This window comes from Centruroides vittatus, unplaced genomic scaffold (genome assembly GCF_030686945.1).
Source record: "Centruroides vittatus isolate TY-2023 unplaced genomic scaffold, ASM3068694v2 contig_1035, whole genome shotgun sequence".
NCBI lineage: Eukaryota > Metazoa > Arthropoda > Arachnida > Scorpiones > Buthidae > Centruroides > Centruroides vittatus.
Window position 1 is genome coordinate 2,555,529 of NW_027120673.1, and position 22,912 is coordinate 2,578,440.

Below are 22,912 nucleotides of genomic sequence, written 5' to 3' on the forward strand. Positions count from 1 at the left end.
GTCTGTTTGGGCATTTTCCGTTAATTTTTATATTTATTCCGAACACATTTTATGTTCTATATTTAATGTTCTATTTTTTTTGTAACCGAGGAAGATCGTTAAAAACGATTGAAAACGTTATTATTTTATTAAATTTTGCTGGATTGATAAAGGTATAGTTTATTTAACTTATTCTACTTCCAGTACATAGTTATTTATAAGTATATAAAACTACAGACTAATATGTAGAGCCTATATATGAAAACGGGTAAGACTGATAGCCACTTAGCCACTGATAATCCGTCCTTACATTATTATTATATATTAATATAAATTAATCAGTAGAATTACCTTTGCTATTATTTAACTTTAGTTAGATTATAATTATAATGTAATCTTTAACATTTAAAGTTAATTATCTCTATCTCAAGTGTTAAACTGAACCGAAGTTAAGTTTACTACCTAAATGTGTAAGAAGTTTTACTGATTTATAGTGACCAGTCTAAATAATAAAAGCTTCTTAACTATTTTTTAAAAATGTTTTATTTCATTTAAAAAAAAAAAAACATAAATTGCAGGATAGATAGATAGACAGATAACACTTTACTGCACCAAAAATACATCCGTGCTGGATCCAGCTGGGATGATTTCAATCCAGCAAAAATCCAGCTGGATTCAAAACACTGCTGCAATCCCTAGCTGTTGTGCTTTTCCTAATTCTAAAAGTCGGATACAACTTTGATAGGTGTTGTGATCGGTAGATTTATTTCTTCTAGAAGTCATTTCATCCATACAGTTTCTTGAGTAGCTTCTGCCAAGGCTACATACTCCACTTCGGTGGACAAAAGTGCTACCCCCACTGTTGCTTTTTACTGACCCAATGGATAGCACTTCCTTTTAGCAAGAGCAAATATCCTGTGTTCGATTTGCTGTCTACGATCGCCTCCCCAGTTGGCGTCTACATAACATTTAAGTTGTAATTCTTTGTCAATATTTCTTAATTTAAGTTTCTTCTTTTTTGTCGAATTCAGATAACAAAAGATTCTTTTTACTTCCACCCAATCACTTTCCGAAGGTTTTGTTACTTTTCTCACTAATATTGATGTACTTATCCGCAATATCTGGACGCGAGTTAGTCGCTAGATATAATAAAGATCCAATGGCACTTCTGTATACATTATTGTTTTTGAACGTATCAGGTATTTCATTTCTTCTTAAGTATCCTGTATCCATAGGAATATTAGACGGTCTTGAATCAGATAAGTTATATCGAAAATAAATTGCAAGAATTTATCTTTCTTGGTGGAGTGAAAATATTCCGTTCTCGTCTTTTTCAAATTGTATGCCCAGATAATATTTTAAGTCACCTAAATTCTTGATTTTAAACATTTCCTTCATTTCAATTTCAAATTCGGTTAACGTATGCTCATCTGTGGCCATTGCTATTACGTCATCTACATGAATTGCTAAATACAAACATCTTTTATGGCCTCTGAAAGACAGATCGGCCACACTTCTTCTAAATCCCTTAGATAGCAATGTTTCATTGAATTTTTTATTCCATTCATTCACTCCTTGTTTCAAGCCATATATATTTTTCAATAATTTGCAAACCATGTCCGGTGATCCTTCTTTGTATCCTTCAGGTTGTTTCATGTATACCTTGTGTGATAAGTCTCCATTTAACTAAGCCGTTTCAATGTCATAATGCTTAACTTTCATGTTCTTAATTCTGGCTATGGTTAGGAGTGTTCGAAGGATGGCAGTTTTGATCATGGGGCATATACGTCATCGTAGTCGAAGCCATACTTGTGTGTGTATCCTTGAGCGACTAAATGAGCCTTAAAACGGTTAACTTTATTGTTTTCATTTCTCTTAATTTTATATACCCATCTGCTTCCTACTGCAGTTTTACCTGGAGGTAATTTCGTAATTTTCCATGTGCCGTTATTTTTCATGGCTGTTATTTCTTGATTCATGGCTTCGCTTCATTCTTTGGAATATTTGTCTGTGATTGCCTTGCTATATTCTCTTGGTTCTACTGCATTCTCTGTCACTGATAAATTTATTGTTTCAATTAACCGTATAGTAGGTACTCCCTTAGTAGTTCTTTCCGATCTCCTTAAATGTATGCCAGTTTCTTCCATTTCTTGTTCCCTTGTTTTTGTTTTGCATCCTTCTTTTAAATTCGTATTATCAATTATTGTAACTTGTTTTGAATTTTCATTATCATCGTGTATATCGATTTTGGAGTCTCTGTGCTTGATGTTTTTCAGAAAGTGAACATTTCTGCTTATTGTTATCTTATCAGTTTTCGTGTCAACTAATCGATAAGCTTTTGATGCTCTCTTGTATTCTACAAAAATTAGTTTTGTGGCTTTAGGTTCTAGTTTCTTTCGATCTTTAGTTTTAATAACATAGGCTGAGCATCCAAAAATTCTTATATGCTTGAGGTTTGGCTTCTTTTCATACCATTTTTTGTACGGAGTTGTTTCACTCGCTTTAGTAATTAATCTATTCTGTAGGTTATTTGCACTATTCACTGCTTCTCCCCAGTATTTGTTCGGTAATCGAGCATCAATTAACATGCATCTTGTCATTTCTGTCAGGTATCTATTCTTCCTTTCTGCTACTCCATTTTGTTGCAGGGAATAAGGTGCCGTAGTTTCCCATAGAATACCTTCATTTTTAAAGAACATCTTTAAGTTGGTACTTGAAAATTCACCTCCTCTGTCCGATCTGATTCGTTGAGGAGTTCTTCCAAATTTTGTTTGTACATATTTAACATATTCCTTTATTTTATCGGGTACTTCACTTTTATGTTTAAGAAGATATATTTCGAGTGTACCTACTGTAATTATCTATCATGGTTAAAATGTATTTGTTGCCTCTCGGTGTTGCTGTTTGCATTGGTCCGCATACATCAGTGTGTATTAATTCAAGTAATTGATAGGTTTTGGTTTCCGATTTCCTTGGAAAACTTTTAGTAGTCATCTTGGCCTCGATGCAATACTCACAAGGTTTGAATATGCAACATTTCTGAATATTTATTCCTGTAGCCAATTGTTTATTCTGCATCGAAATTATAGAGTTCACGTCACGGTGCCCTAATCTTCTATGCCATAAATGGATGCATTCCTTCATATCATTAACCACCTTAAGTGCTTTATGTGATTTATCAAGCTCATACAAACATGTGTTTGCTGTTGCTGTTGCTACCATTACTCCGTTTTTCTGGATAGAGCAAATGTTCCCTTCAAATTTTATGGCAAACCCTAATGTCGTTAGTTTTCTGACTGAGATTAAATTTCCTTTAAGGTGTGACATATATAGCACGTCTTTCATGTATATTCGACGTGTTTGTTATTTTCATCCATGCAGGTTATCATTACATTGCCATTACCTTCAGTGTATAGGGCTTGACCATTGGCTAGTATTACTCTCTCTCTATGTTTATTATTAATGGTTGTGAATAAATACTTCTCGCAACACATATGTGACGAAGCTCCCGAGTCTACATACCATTGATGAATCTCGTTTTACATTCCTGTTTTAAAACATACATAGGATTTCTTTTCTGCATCTGATTTGGATGTTTTTCTTTCCATGTTGCATATTTCCTACATTCTTTCTTTACATGTCCCTGCTTTTTGCAAAAATAACAATTTTTGAGCAAATTCCTTTTCTGAGTTACTGGGGGGCATGCTTCACATTCTTCATTTGATGAGGTCTCTCTTCTTGAGTGTTCTTTGATTAATTTATTACGTACTAACTCCTGAGTTAAATCTTCTTCTGGACGAGTTTCTAGTGCTGTTATTAAAGTGCTATAGCTATCTGGCAAGCTACTAAGTAATAATGCTATCTTTAATTTCTCAGCTAGAGTTTCTCCTAGTGCCATAAGACAATCAACCATTTCCTCCATGTTGGTGTTTTCTTCTAGTTTTAAATTGCAAATTTTCTTTAATAGGTAAACTTTATTTGATAGTGTAGACTTAACATGGTGTTTCCTTCTGGTTTTCCAAGTTCCTTTAGCTCTAGTTTCCTTTCTTACTAATGGCAGTTGATTGTCTTCCATCAGGAGGCCTATCATGGCGCGCACCTTTCCATGCTTTATTAACCAAGATGAGTCAGGATCCGAGGGTATTTCCTTTTGTATTACGTCCCATAACTCATCTTTTATCAACAGCAATTCCATCTTATGTTTCCAAATGTGATAATTGTTGTTGTTCAATTTAGTGATGGCTACGTAATTTTTATCCGCCATTTGTGTTCTCACCAAATATTCTCCTTACATAAATTTATTTAGTTTATATTATATATCCAGTTTACGTTATTCCTTGAATTTACCTTTATCTTTTCCTTACACTTAATTAGTTGTTGCCATAACTGGGCCCATAACCTATTAGACTTTGCGCTTATCGGAGAGATTAGTAAAAAGACAGTTGGACTAGTGTAACTGGTTATGTAACAAAGGAACAAAGAGTGCACAAAGATTACACACAGTCTTGATTCACAGAAGGTCAGCGCTGAAAAGGGGAGAGTGAAATGAGGTCACCTTTCCCGAGGGGTCAATAGCGCCACCAACTTTTTATTATGTCAGAAGATCATCTACAAAACATCGCAATCGTTGATTCCAACAGCTACTTTCCTGTCTCTGCATGCAAAACATTACAAATTATCTTCTGGTGCTGCAAAAAACACTTTTATAAATTTTATTTTAAATGATTTTTTTGTTGGAGTTGTTATTCAAGATAGATAGATAGGTTTTGAGATACAGTAGAGCATCGATTATCCGACCCCTGATTAACTGATCGCGTTCTAGTTGGCAAATTCAAATGTCCGCTAGTGATGTGGCGCTCCAATATTTGGTTATGTCTTGGCTACTTTAATATTATTTTTGTTAAATTTTTGCATGTTTTAGCTGGCAGCACTGACTCGACCATGAAAGGGAGGCTAGTATTTAAACCAGGCCTAATACACTATACTAATAATGTATTTTTTCATACTTTTCAGTTATCCGACCAACCCCAGTCCCCAATTAAGTCGGATAATCGATGCACTACTATATTACTGTTTACTGCAGTGTTTCTCAAACTTTTTGGTCTGCGACCCTTTTTTTGCACTTAAAAATTTCAAAGGACCCCAAAGAATGAGTATGTGTAGAAAAACATCCCAGAGGGAGGGGTTAATTTAAATTCAGGAGGAGTTAATTTCTTTTGTGTAATTAATCTATTCCATGTTGAAATTTCTCTCTGTTGCGTGTTGCTTTGCGTTGAATTTTTTTCAATGTTAAAGCTAATGAAATTTTTTTAAAAATTATTTCTTTATTTTTCACAAACAAAATAAATATATTGAAAAATATTAAAACAAAAACATTATATTTCTGAAGTTAGTCTAGTCTCAAAATGTTCCGATTCAGCACAACACAGTCCTCAGAAAAACAAGCAAACGTTACCACTCACAATGGGAAAAAAGTCTCATTCAAATACTGCCGCGTCCTTAAGTACCCTCTCATGGTCGCACCAGTGCTGCCAGCTAAAAATGCATATAAACTAAAGTAATATCGGAGCATCCCAAGACATAGCCAAATATTGCAGCGCCACAGCATTAGCGGAAATTAGAATTTGCCGACTGAAACGCTTTCAGTTGATCAATTTTCGGATGACGACGCTCTACTGTATTTCTAACTTGACTTGCCTACAGACGCAACACTGCTAGCAAACACCGTTCCAAATGACAACACTGTTCTATTATAGTTTAGGCGGAGAGTGGCACTCGGGGATTCCCTAATAGCGCATAAATTTATGAATATTATATTTAGGCTCGTATTTAAATATTTATATTGTTTATATGTGCAATATATTTAAGTAAAAATTATTTTATATATTTTTTATTTCTATTATTTCTAAACATGAATTCATAGTAAATTTATAAAATATTTGAAAAAAAATTGATCTGGCATCAATTTTTCAGCGATCCCCCCAAATATTTTTTACGACCCCCTTCGGGGTTGCAACTCCCACTTTGAGAATCACTGGTTTACTGCATATGAACCTCTATAAGTTCAATTTAAGGTATGGTATTTTAAATAAAATACCATACCTCAAATAAAACATATTACTGTACACTCTTCTGTAACTGCACTTACAAATAACTAAACCTTAAAAACTGTAAATGATGTAATAAAAATACTGCATTTTAATGTTCTCAGTCAATTAATTAACTTTCTTCAGGAAAAAATAAAAAAAAATTCTGAGTTTTTACCAAACAAAACCGATTATGGAATGTTTTTAAACTTTCTTAATGTCTAGTGCACAAGTCTGTGAATAGATAATTAAAGTACAAGGGATGATAATGTACAAATACACTAAACATAAAAAATAAATCTGTATTAGGATTAAATAAAACATTTGACATCTGTTAGTTGGTCAGTAATTTCTGATGCCTATTTCTGCTGACTTTTTTTGATGGTAAGCAATAGCTGCGAATGCATCCTACCTAATATTTTCTTGACATTCAAGGAAAGTTTTCTGCTTCTTTTATGGTAATAATTTTAGGTGAATTTATCTGATCCTCTAGTATGTTGTCGTCAGAAATTCCTCTCACATTTCCCACGATCTCCATATCTGTCAACATTCTGCATGTTATCGGGGACTCATCCACATCCAAAAACTCTTCAAATGGAACATCTGGATAATCCTCAAGAATAGAATTAATCTACTCTTCCAAATTTACTTTATTGGTTTCTATGTCAATGGTGTTTTGTTGTTGTCCTTCTTCCTCATTGTTTCTTTGCTCGAAAACTGTTCTTGATTGTCTTTTCTGCAACATTCTTCCAAGCATCATTTATCATCCTCATAGCATCCAAAACATTGATAGTGGGAAGGTATTGCCATTGTCGATGGTGTCTAGAAGTTTTTGAACCAGTTCTCTTCTGTATCCCACTTTGAAACTTCAAATGATCCCTTTGTCAAGAGATTGCAGCTTAGATGCAGTTTTTGGAGGCATAAACATTATAGTGATGCTTTTTAGAGTAGAGATGTTGGAATGAATATTGCAGTTATGAAAAGAATTTTTCATTTTTTTAATAAAACCCATAGATTTGTTGATTCCTTTCAACCAGTCACTGAAGATTCCACTTGTCAATGTAGTTTTGTATGTCATAGGAAACAATTTCACTTTTGAGAAACATCTGGGCTTTGCAGAATGGATCAATTATCAGTGATGAAAGTTTTTCACTTCCAGTGGTCTGAGAGATGGCGAGTTAGAAGTGAATCACTCAGATGCCAGTTAACAACTAATAACTGTTAATTTGAAAAAAGTGTGATATATATATATATATCATGCAATCCTTTATGTCAAAATAACTAATCTATACACCATCAGTGGTCACGAGACAGAGATAGAGAGAGAGAGAGTTTACAGGATATTGTGTGTAGACATAAATATCTGAAGTTTGGTTATATCGCTAGTAGACATGGTAACATCCCTGTCCTGGAAATAGAGGTGAAATCTAGGATTGTCCCGAGATTTAGTGACAAAGTTAGTCCTATTAGGACACAATTAAGTATTCTGTTTTGGCCATGATGTTAATCCTCTTAAGAGGCATTTAATAAGTTCGTTTGGCAATGAAGTTCATCCAGGTAGGAAGTACAGTGCAAATGCGATGGGTTAAAGAACTGGCAACAACTTCCATTATAGGACTGGGTGATGACTGTAACTGTTAGAGGAACAGGCGGCGACTGCCACAACAAGCCATTAATTGTTATATTAAAGTCTATAGTATATGGCTGGGAGGCCAAAAGGTCGTGGGAAAAGCATTGCTTTCGGCATCGAGAACATGTAAAACAAGATGTTCTCAGGTAATAGTTGACAATTATCAATTATATATATGACAAAATTGTATTATTTTCAGTTGAAGTCCAGGTTCCCAGAGTATCAAAATGTAGTCACTGAGCTTTGAATTTGTAATTGACACTTCAGTCCATAATTTGAGATATAAAGGTTTTAGGCAAAAATTATTCAAGACAAACATGGAAAATATATTGAATTTAGGCTGTAAATGAAGGGAAAAAAATAAATTTTCAAGATAAACAGATTCGACGGTGTTTTTTTTCGTTATATTTTGTTCATTACTTGTGAATGCTAATTCAATTACCATATTTTTGTGCATTTAACTCACAAGAAAGGTTTAGAACACAAACTAATAATATTGTTAGATAAACAACTTAATTATGCCAAGGTTTTGTTTATGCTATTTAGTCAATTTCAATAATACTAAAATATACAGTGTATTCAATAAAGATAAGAACACCCAACATTTTATGAATAACATGAAAGTTCTAGGAGCCATTTATTACTGTCTGATTACTTTTGTTTATTTCTTTCATAACGACACACTAACAGTTATGATTCTAAATAAATTAGACACTGAAAAATTATTTTCTGCTGAGTTTTCTTAAGTTAAAAAAATAGATATTCAGTGAAAAATTTAATTCATATATGAGCCGTTTTCTTTGAAAGTGGTGCAAGTCCACTCCATCATGACTAATTACAACTTTATATCAATATGTGCCATTTTAATTTTTATCATTATGAGTTAGTTTTTGAAAATAAAGTATTTTAAATAGCATTACCTGAAGAAATATTGAAATAAAGCCTTTTTATTTTTTGACATATTTAATAAAAATTTCATAAAAAAATTGGTTTGATTCAATTGAAATCCCATATTTAATATTTCATAAATGTATGATTTTCACATTTTGTTGACTTTGAAAGTGGTGTAAGTCCATTTGAGGTCATCAAAAGTATAAATTTCTTTTAACTAATATTTTAAAAACATCACATTATAAACTTAAATCAATTTAATATTTAAAAAACATAAAACGAGCATATTAACATATACCAATATTTTTCAAACCATTCAAATACAAATCCTTAAATATCTCCATATAATATAAAATGGACCACACTCGTACTCAGCAGAATTCAATATACAAAAAACTTAAACCAACACCTTAATGTTCGCTGAGAGATTTATTAATTTAACTAACGTTTTCGGCTTACTCAATAAGCCATCTTCAGGTTTTAACTTTCGAAAAAGAAACAATATCGTTCCATTAATAGAATACAATTGTTTGAAAAAATTCAAATCATTAGTAACGGACAAAAAATAAAAACAAAGAGGATGAACATGGTAATATAAATAAATAAATATACAAAAATAAATAAAAACAAAAAAAGAAGAACATAGTAATATAAATAAATATACAATAAAATCGTTTATTGTATCGTTAAAATAAAAAGTTTTGTATGTCATAGGAAACAATTTCACTTTTGAGAAACATCTGGGCTTTGCAGAATGGATCAATTATCAGTGATGAAAGTTTTTCACTTCCAGTGGTCTGAGAGATGGCGAGTTAGAAGTGAATCACTCAGATGCCAGTTAACAACTAATAACTGTTAATTTGAAAAAAGTGTGATATATATATATATATATATCATGCAATCCTTTATGTCAATTTATCAATTTAATATTTATATATATATATATAAATATTATATATATTTACAAGGGTCATTAGAGCTTGCAAGATACAACAAATGTAAGATAAAAAAACGTTTTACCCGTGCCCATATGTAATACTATCTATCCTAACCAGAAATACTTCACCATTAAAATATACTAGAGCTCACGTGCCTCTTATAAATTCTTAACGGCATATTTCCAAGCTGAAGGAAGACCTTCTGCGTCCCTTGCGTTAATACATTTATCTTTTATCTTGCTTCTGTAAATTTCTATCTTTTCAGCCGTTCTTGCCAAAGTTGGGGAATGTACCTGCTTTATGATTTTCGCCTCATTCCAATGTACCAAGGATCCCTCCCCGCCTGCCCCATCTGGGCTAGTACTGTTGTGTTGGAACCTTTTCTAATATCATATTTATGTTCCTTGATCCTTATTCCTAGGTTTCTAGTAGTAACCCCTACATAATCTTTATTAATACCTAATAGCTGGTTCTCGTAGGGAATCTTATACACACCCGCCTTATCTTCTTTTTTAACTAACCCTTTATCGTTTCTAAGTATTTTATACAAATTCGGAGCTCTTTTTAAGATCACCCTTGTATCCTTAGTGTTTGCTATTTCTTTCATAATCCCTCCCAGATACTTATTGTATGTAAATTTCGTGTATCTGTAAGGCCCGTGCCTAGTGTCTTTATCATTACTGGCCTCAAATTTTCTAATAATTCCCTCAGTGACTTTCCTCCTATAACCTAATGTTCCTGCTATCTGTATAATTCTTTCTATCTCTGTATCCCGGTCTATCACATTCTCACAGTATATAAAGGCCCTTCTAACCAATGCTCTAAATGCCGCTAACTTATATTTATAAGGGTCATTAGAGCTTGCAGGGATATATAGTGGGCTATGCGTTGGTTTAATGAATACGCCAGTGGATATATGCCCTTTGCTAAATATAACATTAATGTCTAAGAAATGTACTATCCTGGAGCTTTTCTGCTCTAGCTTCAGGTTAAGGCCCTCTTCGTTCTCGTTAATTCTATCTACAAAGCTAGCAATTACTCGATTGTTCTTCCATATTATAAAAACGTCGTCTACATATCTCTTGTAGAATACTATATCCCTTTCGAAGCCCCGCAAAATCTTTTCTTCTACTTTACTAACCACAAGCTCGCAGAGGAGCCCCGAAATTGGGCTTCCCATCGGTACTCCCCTTTTTTGCTTATATACTTGGTCTTCGTACGCGAAGAAGGATTCGCAACATACTAGGTTAGCCATTTCTATAACCTCATTTCTGTGTTGTGTTAACGTTGGGTTATCTCTGAACAAGAACTCCATAAGTGCTTCTACACAGGACTCAATCTTAATAGACGGGTACAAACTTTCGTAATCTAACACAGTTCCCACTTCTTCATCCTTCAAAGCGATGCTTTGTAGCTCTTTAACTACCATAACAGGATCCTTTACCACTAATTTATTATTTTCCATCCGTGAGGAGAGGTACTCTTGTAATCTTTTTTCTAGGAAAAGATTGCGGCAAGGGCAGATAAAAGCAAACAAATTGTCATAATGAGAAAACAAACATATGATAGAGCCTTAGAGGAATATATCAGAAAAACGGAATGTGTCAAAGTCAACAGTAAAATAGTTCAAGCTATTGATAGAAGGGTTAAAAAACTGGAGGAAACCAAACTAGTGAAGATCTTACCGTTTGTCCGTAAATGCCGGAACCCTAGACCAGGGCTCCCTAGACTCTTTGCCTTCGCCAAAACTCATAAAGAGGGAAAAGAAATAAGGCCTATTGTGGAAAAACGAAGAGCACCTACATTTTTCCTGGAAAAAAGATTACAAGAGTACCTCTCCTCACGGATGGAAAATAATAAATTAGTGGTAAAGGATCCTGTTATGGTAGTTAAAGAGCTACAAAGCATCGCTTTGAAGGATGAAGAAGTGGGAACTGTGTTAGATTACGAAAGTTTGTACCCGTCTATTAAGATTGAGTCCTGTGTAGAAGCACTTATGGAGTTCTTGTTCAGAGATAACCCAACGTTAACACAACACAGAAATGAGGTTATAGAAATGGCTAACCTAGTATGTTGCGAATCCTTCTTCGCGTACGAAGACCAAGTATATAAGCAAAAAAGGGGAGTACCGATGGGAAGCCCAATTTCGGGGCTCCTCTGCGAGCTTGTGGTTAGTAAAGTAGAAGAAAAGATTTTGCGGGGCTTCGAAAGGGATATAGTATTCTACAAGAGATATGTAGACGACGTTTTTATAATATGGAAGAACAATCGAGTAATTGCTAACTTTGTAGATAGAGTTAACGAGAACGAAGAGGGCCTTAACCTGAAGCTAGAGCAGAAAAGCTCCAGGATAGTACATTTCTTAGACATTAATGTTATATTTAGCAAAAGGGCGTATATCCACTGGCGTATTCATTAAACCAACGCATAGCCCACTATATATCCCTGCAAGCTCTAATGACCCTTATAAATATAAGTTAGCGGCATTTAGAGCATTGGTTAGAAGGGCCTTTATATACTGTGAGAATGTGATAGACCGGGATACAGAGATAGAAAGAATTATACAGATAGCAGGAACATTAGGTTATAGGAGGAAAGTCACTGAGGGAATTATTAGAAAATTTGAGGCCAGTAATGATAAAGACACTAGGCACGGGCCTTACAGATACACGAAATTTACATACAATAAGTATCTGGGAGGGATTATGAAAGAAATAGCAAGCACTAAGGATACAAGGGTGATCTTAAAAAGAGCTCCGAATTTGTATAAAATACTTAGAAACGATAAAGGGTTAGTTAAAAAAGAAGATAAGGCGGGTGTGTATAAGATTCCCTACGAGAACCAGCTATTAGGTATTAATAAAGATTATGTAGGGGTTACTACTAGAAACCTAGGAATAAGGATCAAGGAACATAAATATGATATTAGAAAAGGTTCCAACACAACAGTACTAGCCCAGATGGGACAGGCGGGGAGGGATCCTTGGTACATTGGAATGAGGCGAAAATCATAAAGCAGGTACATTCCCCAACTTTGGCAAGAACGGCTGAAAAGATAGAAATTTACAGAAGCAAGAAAAAAGATAAATGTATTAACGCAAGGGACGCAGAAGGTCTTCCTTCAGCTTGGAAATATGCCGTTAAGAATTTATAAGAGGCACGTGAGCTCTAGTATATTTTAATGGTGAAGTATTTCTGGTTAGGATAGATAGTATTACATATGGGCACGGGTAAAACGTTTTTTTATCTTACATTTGTTGTATCTTGCAAGCTCTAATGACCCTTGTAAATATATATAATATTTATATATATATATATAAATATTAAATTGATAAATTGACATAAAGGATTGCATGATATATATATATATATATATCACACTTTTTTCAAATTAACAGTTATTAGTTGTTAACTGGCATCTGAATGATTCACTTCTAACTCGCCATCTCTCAGACCACTGGAAGTGAAAAACTTTCATCACTGATAATTGATCCATTCTGCAAAGCCCAGATGTTTCTCAAAAGTGAAATTGTTTCCTATGACATACAAAACTTTTTATTTTAACGATACAATAAACGATTTTATTGTATATTTATTTATATTACTATGTTCTTCTTTTTTTGTTTTTATTTATTTTTGTATATTTATTTATTTATATTACCATGTTCATCCTCTTTGTTTTTATTTTTTGTCCGTTACTAATGATTTGAATTTTTTCAAACAATTGTATTCTATTAATGGAACGATATTGTTTCTTTTTCGAAAGTTAAAACCTGAAGATGGCTTATTGAGTAAGCCGAAAACGTTAGTTAAATTAATAAATCTCTCAGCGAACATTAAGGTGTTGGTTTAAGTTTTTTGTATATAAAATGGACTTACACCACTTTCTAAGAAAACGGCTCATATACGAAATCAAGTCATCTAACTACCAATATTTGTTATTGTTGCTATGGCAACAAAAAACTGTCATTTGTTTATATAGCAAGGCATTGTTAATTTAAAAAGGGCAAGATATTTTACCCTATTCAAATGCTAAAAGTGTTTTAAGTGAAGCTGGTGAGTCAATAATATCTCACTAAAAAAAACAGGAAGATCGATTTGTGTGATCATGAATTATTTGAAGTTAGGCTAAGAATATGGAGTTAAGAAGAATTTGAAAGGCTGTAAAAATTTACTCCTCTTAAGAAACAAGCAATTATAAGGGAAATTACAAATGGAACAAGCTCTCTCAGAAACATTGCTGAAAAACCTGAATATAAAATAAGCTTAGGAACAATTTGAAATATAGTTTGTGCTGCCAATATGCCAAATATGCTAAAAGAAAGTCAGAACCAAAGTTTAAGACAAGCACAAGGCTGTAGACTTACTTGGGCCAAAATCACATTACCTGGAAGGAACAGTGAAAGAATGTAGTGTGGTCAGATAAGAAAAAGTTCAATTTAGATGGGTCTGATGGTTGCCAATACTACAGGCATGATTTAAGAAAGAAGGAAATCTACTCCAAATGACTGCAAAGGATTGCCTTTGGAGAACGAAAGGAAACAAATATTGCCTTATATGAAATAAACAAAACTGTCCTTCGATGTTAAAACTCTTTTATGATTATTAACATTAAAGTGCTAATTTCATCGAGCATCACTTTAACAATAATAAAAACAAGTACTGTTACCTTTCCTGAAGGAAGGCAGAATGTTAAAGGATACATACAGCAGCTAGAAATGCATCTACTTTTGTTTGGAGAAAGACTGGGGGGTCATCAGTGCCAGTTTCAGCAAGATGACATTCCCATCCATACCACCAACATTACCTGGGATTGGTTTCTGGCCAATGGGGCTCGAGTCATGAATTAGCCAGTCATATTACTGGATTTGAACTGTATGGAGAATGTCTAGGGACTTCTGATCATGTCAATCTACACAAATGAAGGCAATATGATAACACCACAGACCTGAAGATTGCAATTACAGTGGAACCTTGCTTAATGAGTGTTTCGCATAACAAGCAAAACAAATTGTAAAAAATTGACTTACTTAACGAGTGACGTTTTGCATAATGAGTGACCAGGAAAGGGGAAGTTCCGAATTGTGTGCATGCCCCATCAGTCTGTGTTTAGCACTCATTCTGCTAGCATCTTAGTGTTGCTTGTGATCACACATTTTTCCAAACTTGTGTTCACACATATTACTTATAAACATCAACAACCAAAGCCCATTATGTAATAAACATGCCAAACAATATGCCAAATTCTTGGGCTATGTAAACGCTATAATTAAATATTATTAATTAATTAATTAGACTAAAGGTAAGCAGTTATGCTGCCATCTCATATTAAATTTAATGACCAATTCCAAATTAATTTTTAATTTAGAAAATTTCTAAATTTTAATTATTTATAATTATTACTTTATCTTATATTTTACCTGTTGTTCTAATGAAGTTTATTCAAGCCAATATGCTGTTACTTCTGTGGTGGAGTGAAAAAGGATGTAAGATGGACTCGAAAATTTTATTTTTGTAAATAGTCATTATTCAGTTTATAATTATTACATTAAATAAGAGATGGAAGCATAACTGCCTACTTCTAGTCAAATTAATTAATTTCTATTTAATTATGCCAAATTCTTGGGCTATGTAAACGCTATATTGTTTGGCATGTTTATCAGACATATTATCTGTGACTTTTTTCTTTTCTGCAAATTGAATTCACATTTCAGGTTGGTTCATTCCACACTAGAAAAAAGATGATGATTCAAGCTCCTTAACAATTTATATTGTATAATTTTCTTTGAATAAACACTCAAATATTTTATGTATAATATTTTTTTTGGCTTGGAACACATTATCGTATTTTACATTAATTTATGTGGGAAATATTGTTTCGTTTAAAGAGTGTTTTGCATTACAGATACGATTCTGGAATGAATTATACTCGTTAAATGAGCTTCCACTGTATTGAGAAAAGGGAGGAAATTCCTCAAGGTTTCCTTGAAAAGTTGAAGTCAATGATAGTTTTCAAAGTAATTGTGAACAAAAGAGGGTATTGTGGTTATTAGCTTTCATAGATTACCTCAGAAATATCATTTTCTGTCCATTATTCATAAGTGATCTTATAATTATTGAACACTTATAAACAATACAATAATTTTCTTTATTAGAACTTTATACTTGTATTATTGGTTGCATGACAAAAGAAGAAAGTTTACAAAGACTTGACTAACAGAAGGTCAGTGCTGGAAAAAGGGGAGAGAGTAACAGTTCCTTAAAGGGTTAACAGTGCTAGCAACCTTTTATTACATAACAGAAAAACTTTACAAAAATTACCACGACACAATACAATGCATGCATCCATAATCAATAACTTCAATTGTATTCCAAAACTAACTTATTTTATTTACATGAAATAAATAAAAAAGTGATATAAAACATTTTTGTTTCATATGTGGATTTCATATTTAGCTATTTAACTTGCTGATGATAATTTATGTACTTTTTCATTACAACAAACTTTGTTTAACAAACATTTTTGGGGGTTCCGTCAATTTTGTTATAGTGAGATTCCACTGTATAACTGAATGAAAATTAGTTCGGTTTAGTATTTTAACCTTAAATGATATAGGAAGTACTTTATAAAAATAGTATATTTTGCAATTTTTTACTTAAATTTGCATTATTTTTTTTGTCTTTGTGTTTGATGATAAAAGCATTTTCCAAATTTTATATTCTTGCCATATTTTTTTTATTTATAAGATCATGTTGTTATTAATTTTACAAAATACTATTTAAATGATTAACAACATGTGAGTATATTTTTTCTTTTCTTTTACAGATAAATCATCATTACCACACATAACATAGGGAAAAGAAGTGTTTAGTTTTTTATGTAATAAAACTGCTTTCTGCCAAGTATAATTCTTTTTAATTGTGATAATAAAATTTTAATTAATAAAATTATATTTTCATTTAATAATTTTTTTTTACATTGACTTCTATAAAAAGAATACAGGAAATACATAAAATCTGTTAAAATCTTCCAAAATTAGAATTTGTTTTCTAATGTATACTTCCCTAATTAATTTACGTCAGAATTTTATAAAATTTGTTTTCATCTGTCAAATATTAATTGTGTATTATGACATCCAAGAATATAATACATTTATTTCATATGTTAATCAAATAGAAAAATATACATTTATAAATTATTTATAAGTGTTAGAATTATGCTATACTTATAAAATTTAGAAGAGAGTATGGAAACAGTTCTTTACATCAGAATTTTAGTTTAAAAACCTACTTGTATATGTGTATATACAAAAATCATGTGAATAAATGGTCATTCACAACATTTGTATATCGTGTTGGGCAATGACATAAATATCAAAACAACAACAACCCAAAACACCGGGATATGTTGAATAACATACTCTGAAAACCTATCCAGTGTGACCTAAAAAAAAAAAAAAAAAAAGAAAGAATGGTAAACTTTTTCATTTTTCTTTTTTTTCTTTTTTCTTTTGTCACACCAGATAGAGGTTCTTGGAGTACGTTATTTGACAAATATCAATCACCACTCATAATGCCAAATTGACCACTAAACAACAATGATCCAATTCTGCTTAAGTTACATTGTGAACTATGATGACAACCATCATACTAAATGCAATGTATTCCGAATGATTGCCAGATTATATTGGGCTATATTTATGACACTAATAGCGTGAATATAGCCTGACATAATCTGACAATTGTTTGCCTTTAACCTAAAAATTTGGTTTGTAGATGTGTATATTTGTAATGTATTTCAACTTGGCAGTTGTCAAAACAGACCAAACCACTTTTTGACAAGTTGTAGGGGAGGTTATGAAGAAAAGAAAAAGTGGTATCCAATAAACAGTTAATAATTTTCAGCTGTTCAGTGAAGTCATATTATATTTCTAAAGAAACTTGCTTTGTTTTTGTAATTTCAGTTTCATATTATGTGTGAATTTGATTGAGATACAACTGAATCAAATTCATTGTCATCTGAGTGAAGATATTAGATTCTAATGGAAATCAAATCTGCTGAAGATTAATTCATCATAATACAGCATTTTTGGAGCAGAGCATTAGCAAAGCTTTGTCTATGAGGCTTACGGAATTGTGTTTGATAGATTTTGATTAAATTTTGCCATTTCCCATTAATTATGATGCAGAATCCAAAAATTCAATAAAAAATGGGGATCGTAATTTTGTTTGAGACATAAGGTTGTTTCACGAGTGCGTGTGACAAAGCGATATCGCACAACTTTGTCGTGCAACATTACATGGTTGCTAGCACATCATCTTTGGGCTTATGAAATCGAGTTTGTTCTCAAAATTTAATTGTGATTTTGATAAAACTGTGCCATTTTCCATTAATTGAGACGAAGAATCCAGAAACGTAATGTAGGTCTATTTAATTGTAAAAAATCCAGCAACAGATCACTTAACTTTCCTGGAAACATTTAAAATTCAGGTGGCACTATCTGTTACAGTATTTGATTTAAAAAACTGTTTACATTTTTAATTATTCAAAAATGGCAAAAAGCTTAATTTTGAGGCTAGAGATGGGTTTTATAAAAAAATTGTAAATGCTAATAACAAGTAAAATTGTCATTAAGTCCAACCCTACTGTAGATATGACACGACCACCCTTTATCTCTCCATCCCGTCGACCTTAAACCACCAAAATTTAATAGCTTGAATCTTTCTAATACACAAACCTTCCTGCAAAATTTTAGAAATTTTCTAAAGCACAGGAGTTATTAGGCTTCAAACAGGGTAAACAAAATCATGCTCCATACACATACATACATACATACAGAGAAAAACTCTGAATGTTTTTGCATTTCTTGACATTTCAAATCCCAAAGTTCAAAAATGTAAAAATCTTGGGGAGGTCATTTTTTGACTGATTGCCATTCTTTTCTTCTGTTATCTATAACAGAGCCAGGAAAATAAAAATAGGAGTCCATGATTTCGTTTTTGATATACAAAAGTATTATAGTGACAATGTCTGTGCTCTCTGATGCAAAGAGCATACCTAATGGAATTTAGGTCTAAGGTCAAAAATAAAACCAGTATTATGTGTTCTTGGTCAGTGCAAGGATCGTGTCTGCTGTGGCCTGCAGGTACGAGGATAGCCTCTTTTATGGCAGCAAGTGCAAAGTTCATTTATCTGTGTCTGTCAGGTACTGTACACGGATAGCTTCTTCTGTGCCTAACATGTGCAGGAATGCTTCTTTCCTTCCGGCTTCACTTCAATTCTATTGCAATATAACAAAGTCACATAACGTCCTAGTTAAAATATTTATGATGATATAACTATTTAAATTATGATTTATGTAAATACATACAATAAGAAATTACCTGTTATTTTTGTGCATATATTTAGTATTTAAAAAAAATACTGTTAATTAATATTATTTATTTATTCCTATCTTTAAATTTTTTAAAACAAATTTTAGAAATTGAAATATAAAATTTTAAGGAAATATTTGCATTTTCTTTAAAAACTGGCTTTTCAATCTATTATAAAAACTACCTGTTATGCTTCTACTAAATCTACTTCACAAAACAGCTAAAAATAATTGTTTATTGCTATCACTTTCTCTTTTCTGCATACCTGCAAATGGGTGAAAAGTAATTTAGTCTGTTTTGTCAAAACAGACTAAACCACTTTTTATCTAGTTGAGTTGGAATTATTAAGTTAATTTGTATTAGAGTTTGAATTTTTAAAAATAGCTTTTTGTTCATATCTTACATGTTCCACCTGAAACAAGATATTTTATGGAAAAAATATAATAGTAATGCTGAAATTACTTCAGTTTTCTGGCTTTTACAGGTTTTATTGTATATGATTCTTACTGAGGATGTCCTTGATTAAATGCTCAATAAAAATAGTGTCTGTACATATATATATATGATACAAAACTCATTAATAATAACTGGATGATTAATATCATTTCTATTTTTAAACATTTAATTAAACAAATGTTACAGTTGCAAGGAGCCATTGCACTTTAATAAAATTAAATAAAAATCCAAATAAATTTTATTACTTTAAGATTGTTTGATTCTAATAAATCACAAAAAATTGTCTTCAAATTATATTATATTTTATAATCTTATTAAAATAACCATCTAATAATCCTGTTACAGATTGTTATAATCTATGTCTTTTTTTAAATTATTAAATAACTAATTTTTAATTAATGACAATTATTTTAACCATTTATCATTATTATTGATCTTCATTCAACATAGGCATTAAATTTCTATAATAATCTTGAAGAGCTTTGCATTTTTCAATTGTACCCTCAGATAAATCTTTAGTAATGCAAATGATATTATTTATAAATTTTATAATACTTTTTTCCCAAGATGAGTTTTCATTTATGTTCTGTAAAAGTTTTTAAAACATTAATTTATAATTAAGTAAAAATATAAAGATGTTAGAGTAAAAATAATTAAATTACCTCAGTTCTATGTTTAAGTGTTTGAATTAATTTCTTTGCATTTTGTATTACGTAAGGTGGAAGAGAAGATATTTCTGCAAGTCTCAGACCTAACAGAATGAAGAAATTAATAATTTTCTAATAATTTTGAATTAAAATACTAATGTGTTAATTATCATATGTAACAGTAATTTTTTTAAAACACATTTTTAATTTGTACCAAGTTTATCTAGTTTCTTATCATAAAATTTGTTAAAAAACTAACATTTGACTTCTATAATTAAGATGCTACTTTAGATTTGAAAGAAAATATTTAAATGTTTTAACCAAATTAAATGATTTCTTAGAATATATGTCTTATGTTACAAGGATAAAATGATTAAAAATACAAGTTGACTACACTTCCAAAGTAATAAGCAATTAATTTAAAATATATACTCTTCATCTCAACTTAGCAGTGGCTTGCCCCTATACATCATACTTTTCCTTTAATACTAGAGTCATGCTGGTTATCTATCTAACACCTTTCAGGGAAAAACTTTTGAATTGAAATAACTTGCATTGGAAGTTTGTATATAATTAATCAGAACCTAATTCCATATCTGTCTCATCTTTCATCTAACTAACTCTGTTCTCGAGATTAAGGAAAGACATATGGATAGATGACAGTGGAAATTTATAGATCTACAATTTTTTCAAAATGCAGCCCAAAAACTATTCAGTATTTTTATAGCCCCTGCTGCTACTTACTCTAGCAACATCAGAGCAAATAGCAAGCTCAAAGGATGAAATGTTAGATGTGTTTAAGGAATATTAGTTCATTCAATTTTATGGTAGTAACTGGTGATCTGGTGTGCTAGCTGTTGTGAGATTATAGACTAGACATGTTCTGTAGGAAACAAATCTAGTAAACATCAGGACAAAGAAGTGATCAATTATGCAAATAATAAAAATATATTCATTATGTTTTTCATATATTTATAACATTAATTCACTATATGAATATCTGTTCATATTAAAAATAACTTCAAAAACAAAAATATTTGATTGAAATAGATAATACTTATTATAATAATAACAAACTGGATGAGTGTTATCTAGGTTGTAATTTAGACTCAATACTCTTGATACCTGCACATATTAGACATTTTGTTTTTACATAGAAATTTAAAGGAAATAGGAGCATTTTTAACATGGATAACTAGTAAAAATCTTCAACAAAAATAATACACAAATACTAATGAAATAAAACAAATCTAAAAAAACAACAACACAGAGAGTATGTTCTTGGACAGAGAGTAGAGAGTTCTCGAAGTATGTTATAAAACAAATCTGTTTTGTTGGAGCTCACTACTAAATAATGGTTTTTTCAAAGCACTTTTGGACAATCAAGCCCACCATCAAGAGATACACAGGTGAATCACAAGCTTGGTAACTTAAAGTCACCTAAATTTGTGTAACATCTGAATGTTGTGCAATATAAGACCAATGATACCTACCTCTAACTATTCTACCTCCTCCTAAGAAAATTACTTGACACATGGAAATGAAACTTTTTTTTATAAATAGTGAATTTAAAATTGTATAAGATGTATTTTATCATTATATTGTTAGTAACTTTTTTACAAAAATCAATAGGAAGTCAATGGAAATTTTATTTGTTCAATCACACAATTTTTACTAATTTTGTTTTTTTAAACATATTGAATAAATAAGTTAGAAGCATACAGCTAAAACTTTGTAGTGATATTTTAATATACAGGGTGTCCCATCAAGATCACAAACTCTGCAGAGCAAGAATCCTTGCTTGGAGTACATAAAAATGACCCAAGAACCCTACTTCTATGACCCATAGTTTTTGAGAAAAATGTAAAAGAAAAGGTATGATGTCACATCTGGTACACTGAAAATAAGCTTTATTTGGAAACATGAACATTGATACTTATTATGCTTACATGGGAAGATGCTGAAAATGACTACTGTATATATTGAGGCATGCATGCACATAGAATGGCTGTACATAATCCAGCATCACATTGTCCACCAAAGTAAATGCAGCATGAAGACAAGCAACAAAGTCACTTTCTATAGTAACTGGAGTTTGATTTACCCACAATTCCTTCAGATCGCCCATAGAAAGAAATTCAAAGATCTGGCAATCATGGCAGCCACACAACTAGACCACCACATCCAATCCAGTCACCTAGTTATTCCATATCCAACCAATCATATACAGGAGAGCAGATATGCACTGGTGCTCCATCCTGCTGGAACCACAGGCCACATATTTTCGATAAGGATATGTCATTGAGAAAACTAGTTAGTACATCATGGAGAAATACTGAGTATGAATGTCCTATGAGCTGTTGAGACAGCAGATATGATCCAATAATGAGATTGTCCAGTATGGTGGCCCACATATTTACAGACCAGCAAACCTTATGTCTCTATGGGCAGATTGCATGAAAACTGGACTCTGACCACACATGGTTGTTATGACTGTTGAAGATCCTGCCATGTGTGAAACATGCTTCATCCATCCACAAGATGTGTGCAATGAAAGCATTGTCAGCTTCATGTTGTTACAATAACCATTCACAAAAGTTGAAGCATTGTTAAAAGTCATTTGGATACAGCCCTTACACAGTTCTGTAGTAAAATGGATATAGCCTTTCTGCCTGCAATATCCTATGCACGGTACTACTACTTGCATTAAACTGCCTGACTAGTGCATGTTTGCTCAACCGGATTTTCTTCAGCCCATTTCAGTATCACATCTTCCTGCAATAATGTAAGCCCAACAACATCATAAAGATTTTCTGTCAGGTGAATGCTTCCCATATTTCTCAGTCTGTCATCCAACCTGCAAATGACATTGCCATTGAGATGACAGTGTGATGGATAGTGATAGGCATA

At 31.9% G+C, this 22,912-nt stretch overlaps 2 protein-coding genes across 5 annotated transcripts in view; one reads left to right on the top strand and one right to left on the bottom strand.

Annotated features, from left to right (window-relative positions):
• LOC136969395 (sushi, von Willebrand factor type A, EGF and pentraxin domain-containing protein 1-like) overlaps positions 1–16,472 on the top strand; it is a 131,427-nt gene extending 114,955 nt beyond the window's left edge. For all 4 annotated transcript variants that reach the window (XM_067263534.1, XM_067263542.1, XM_067263552.1 and 1 more), the window contains one exon: positions 16,351–16,472. In XM_067263534.1, coding sequence (XP_067119635.1) covers positions 16,351–16,379 — 29 coding nt within the window. In that variant the 3' untranslated portion in view covers positions 16,380–16,472. The remainder of the gene's footprint in view (positions 1–16,350) is intronic.
• Positions 16,473–19,709: 3,237 nt separating this feature from the next.
• The window catches only part of LOC136969551 (mutS protein homolog 4-like), a 101,516-nt gene continuing 98,313 nt past the window's right edge, over positions 19,710–22,912 (bottom strand). Inside the window, exons 22-23 of the mRNA XM_067263765.1 lie at positions 20,018–20,106; positions 19,710–19,941 (exon numbers count right to left, since the gene is read on the bottom strand). Coding sequence (XP_067119866.1) covers positions 19,783–19,941; positions 20,018–20,106 — 248 coding nt within the window. The 3' untranslated portion in view covers positions 19,710–19,782. The remainder of the gene's footprint in view (positions 19,942–20,017; positions 20,107–22,912) is intronic.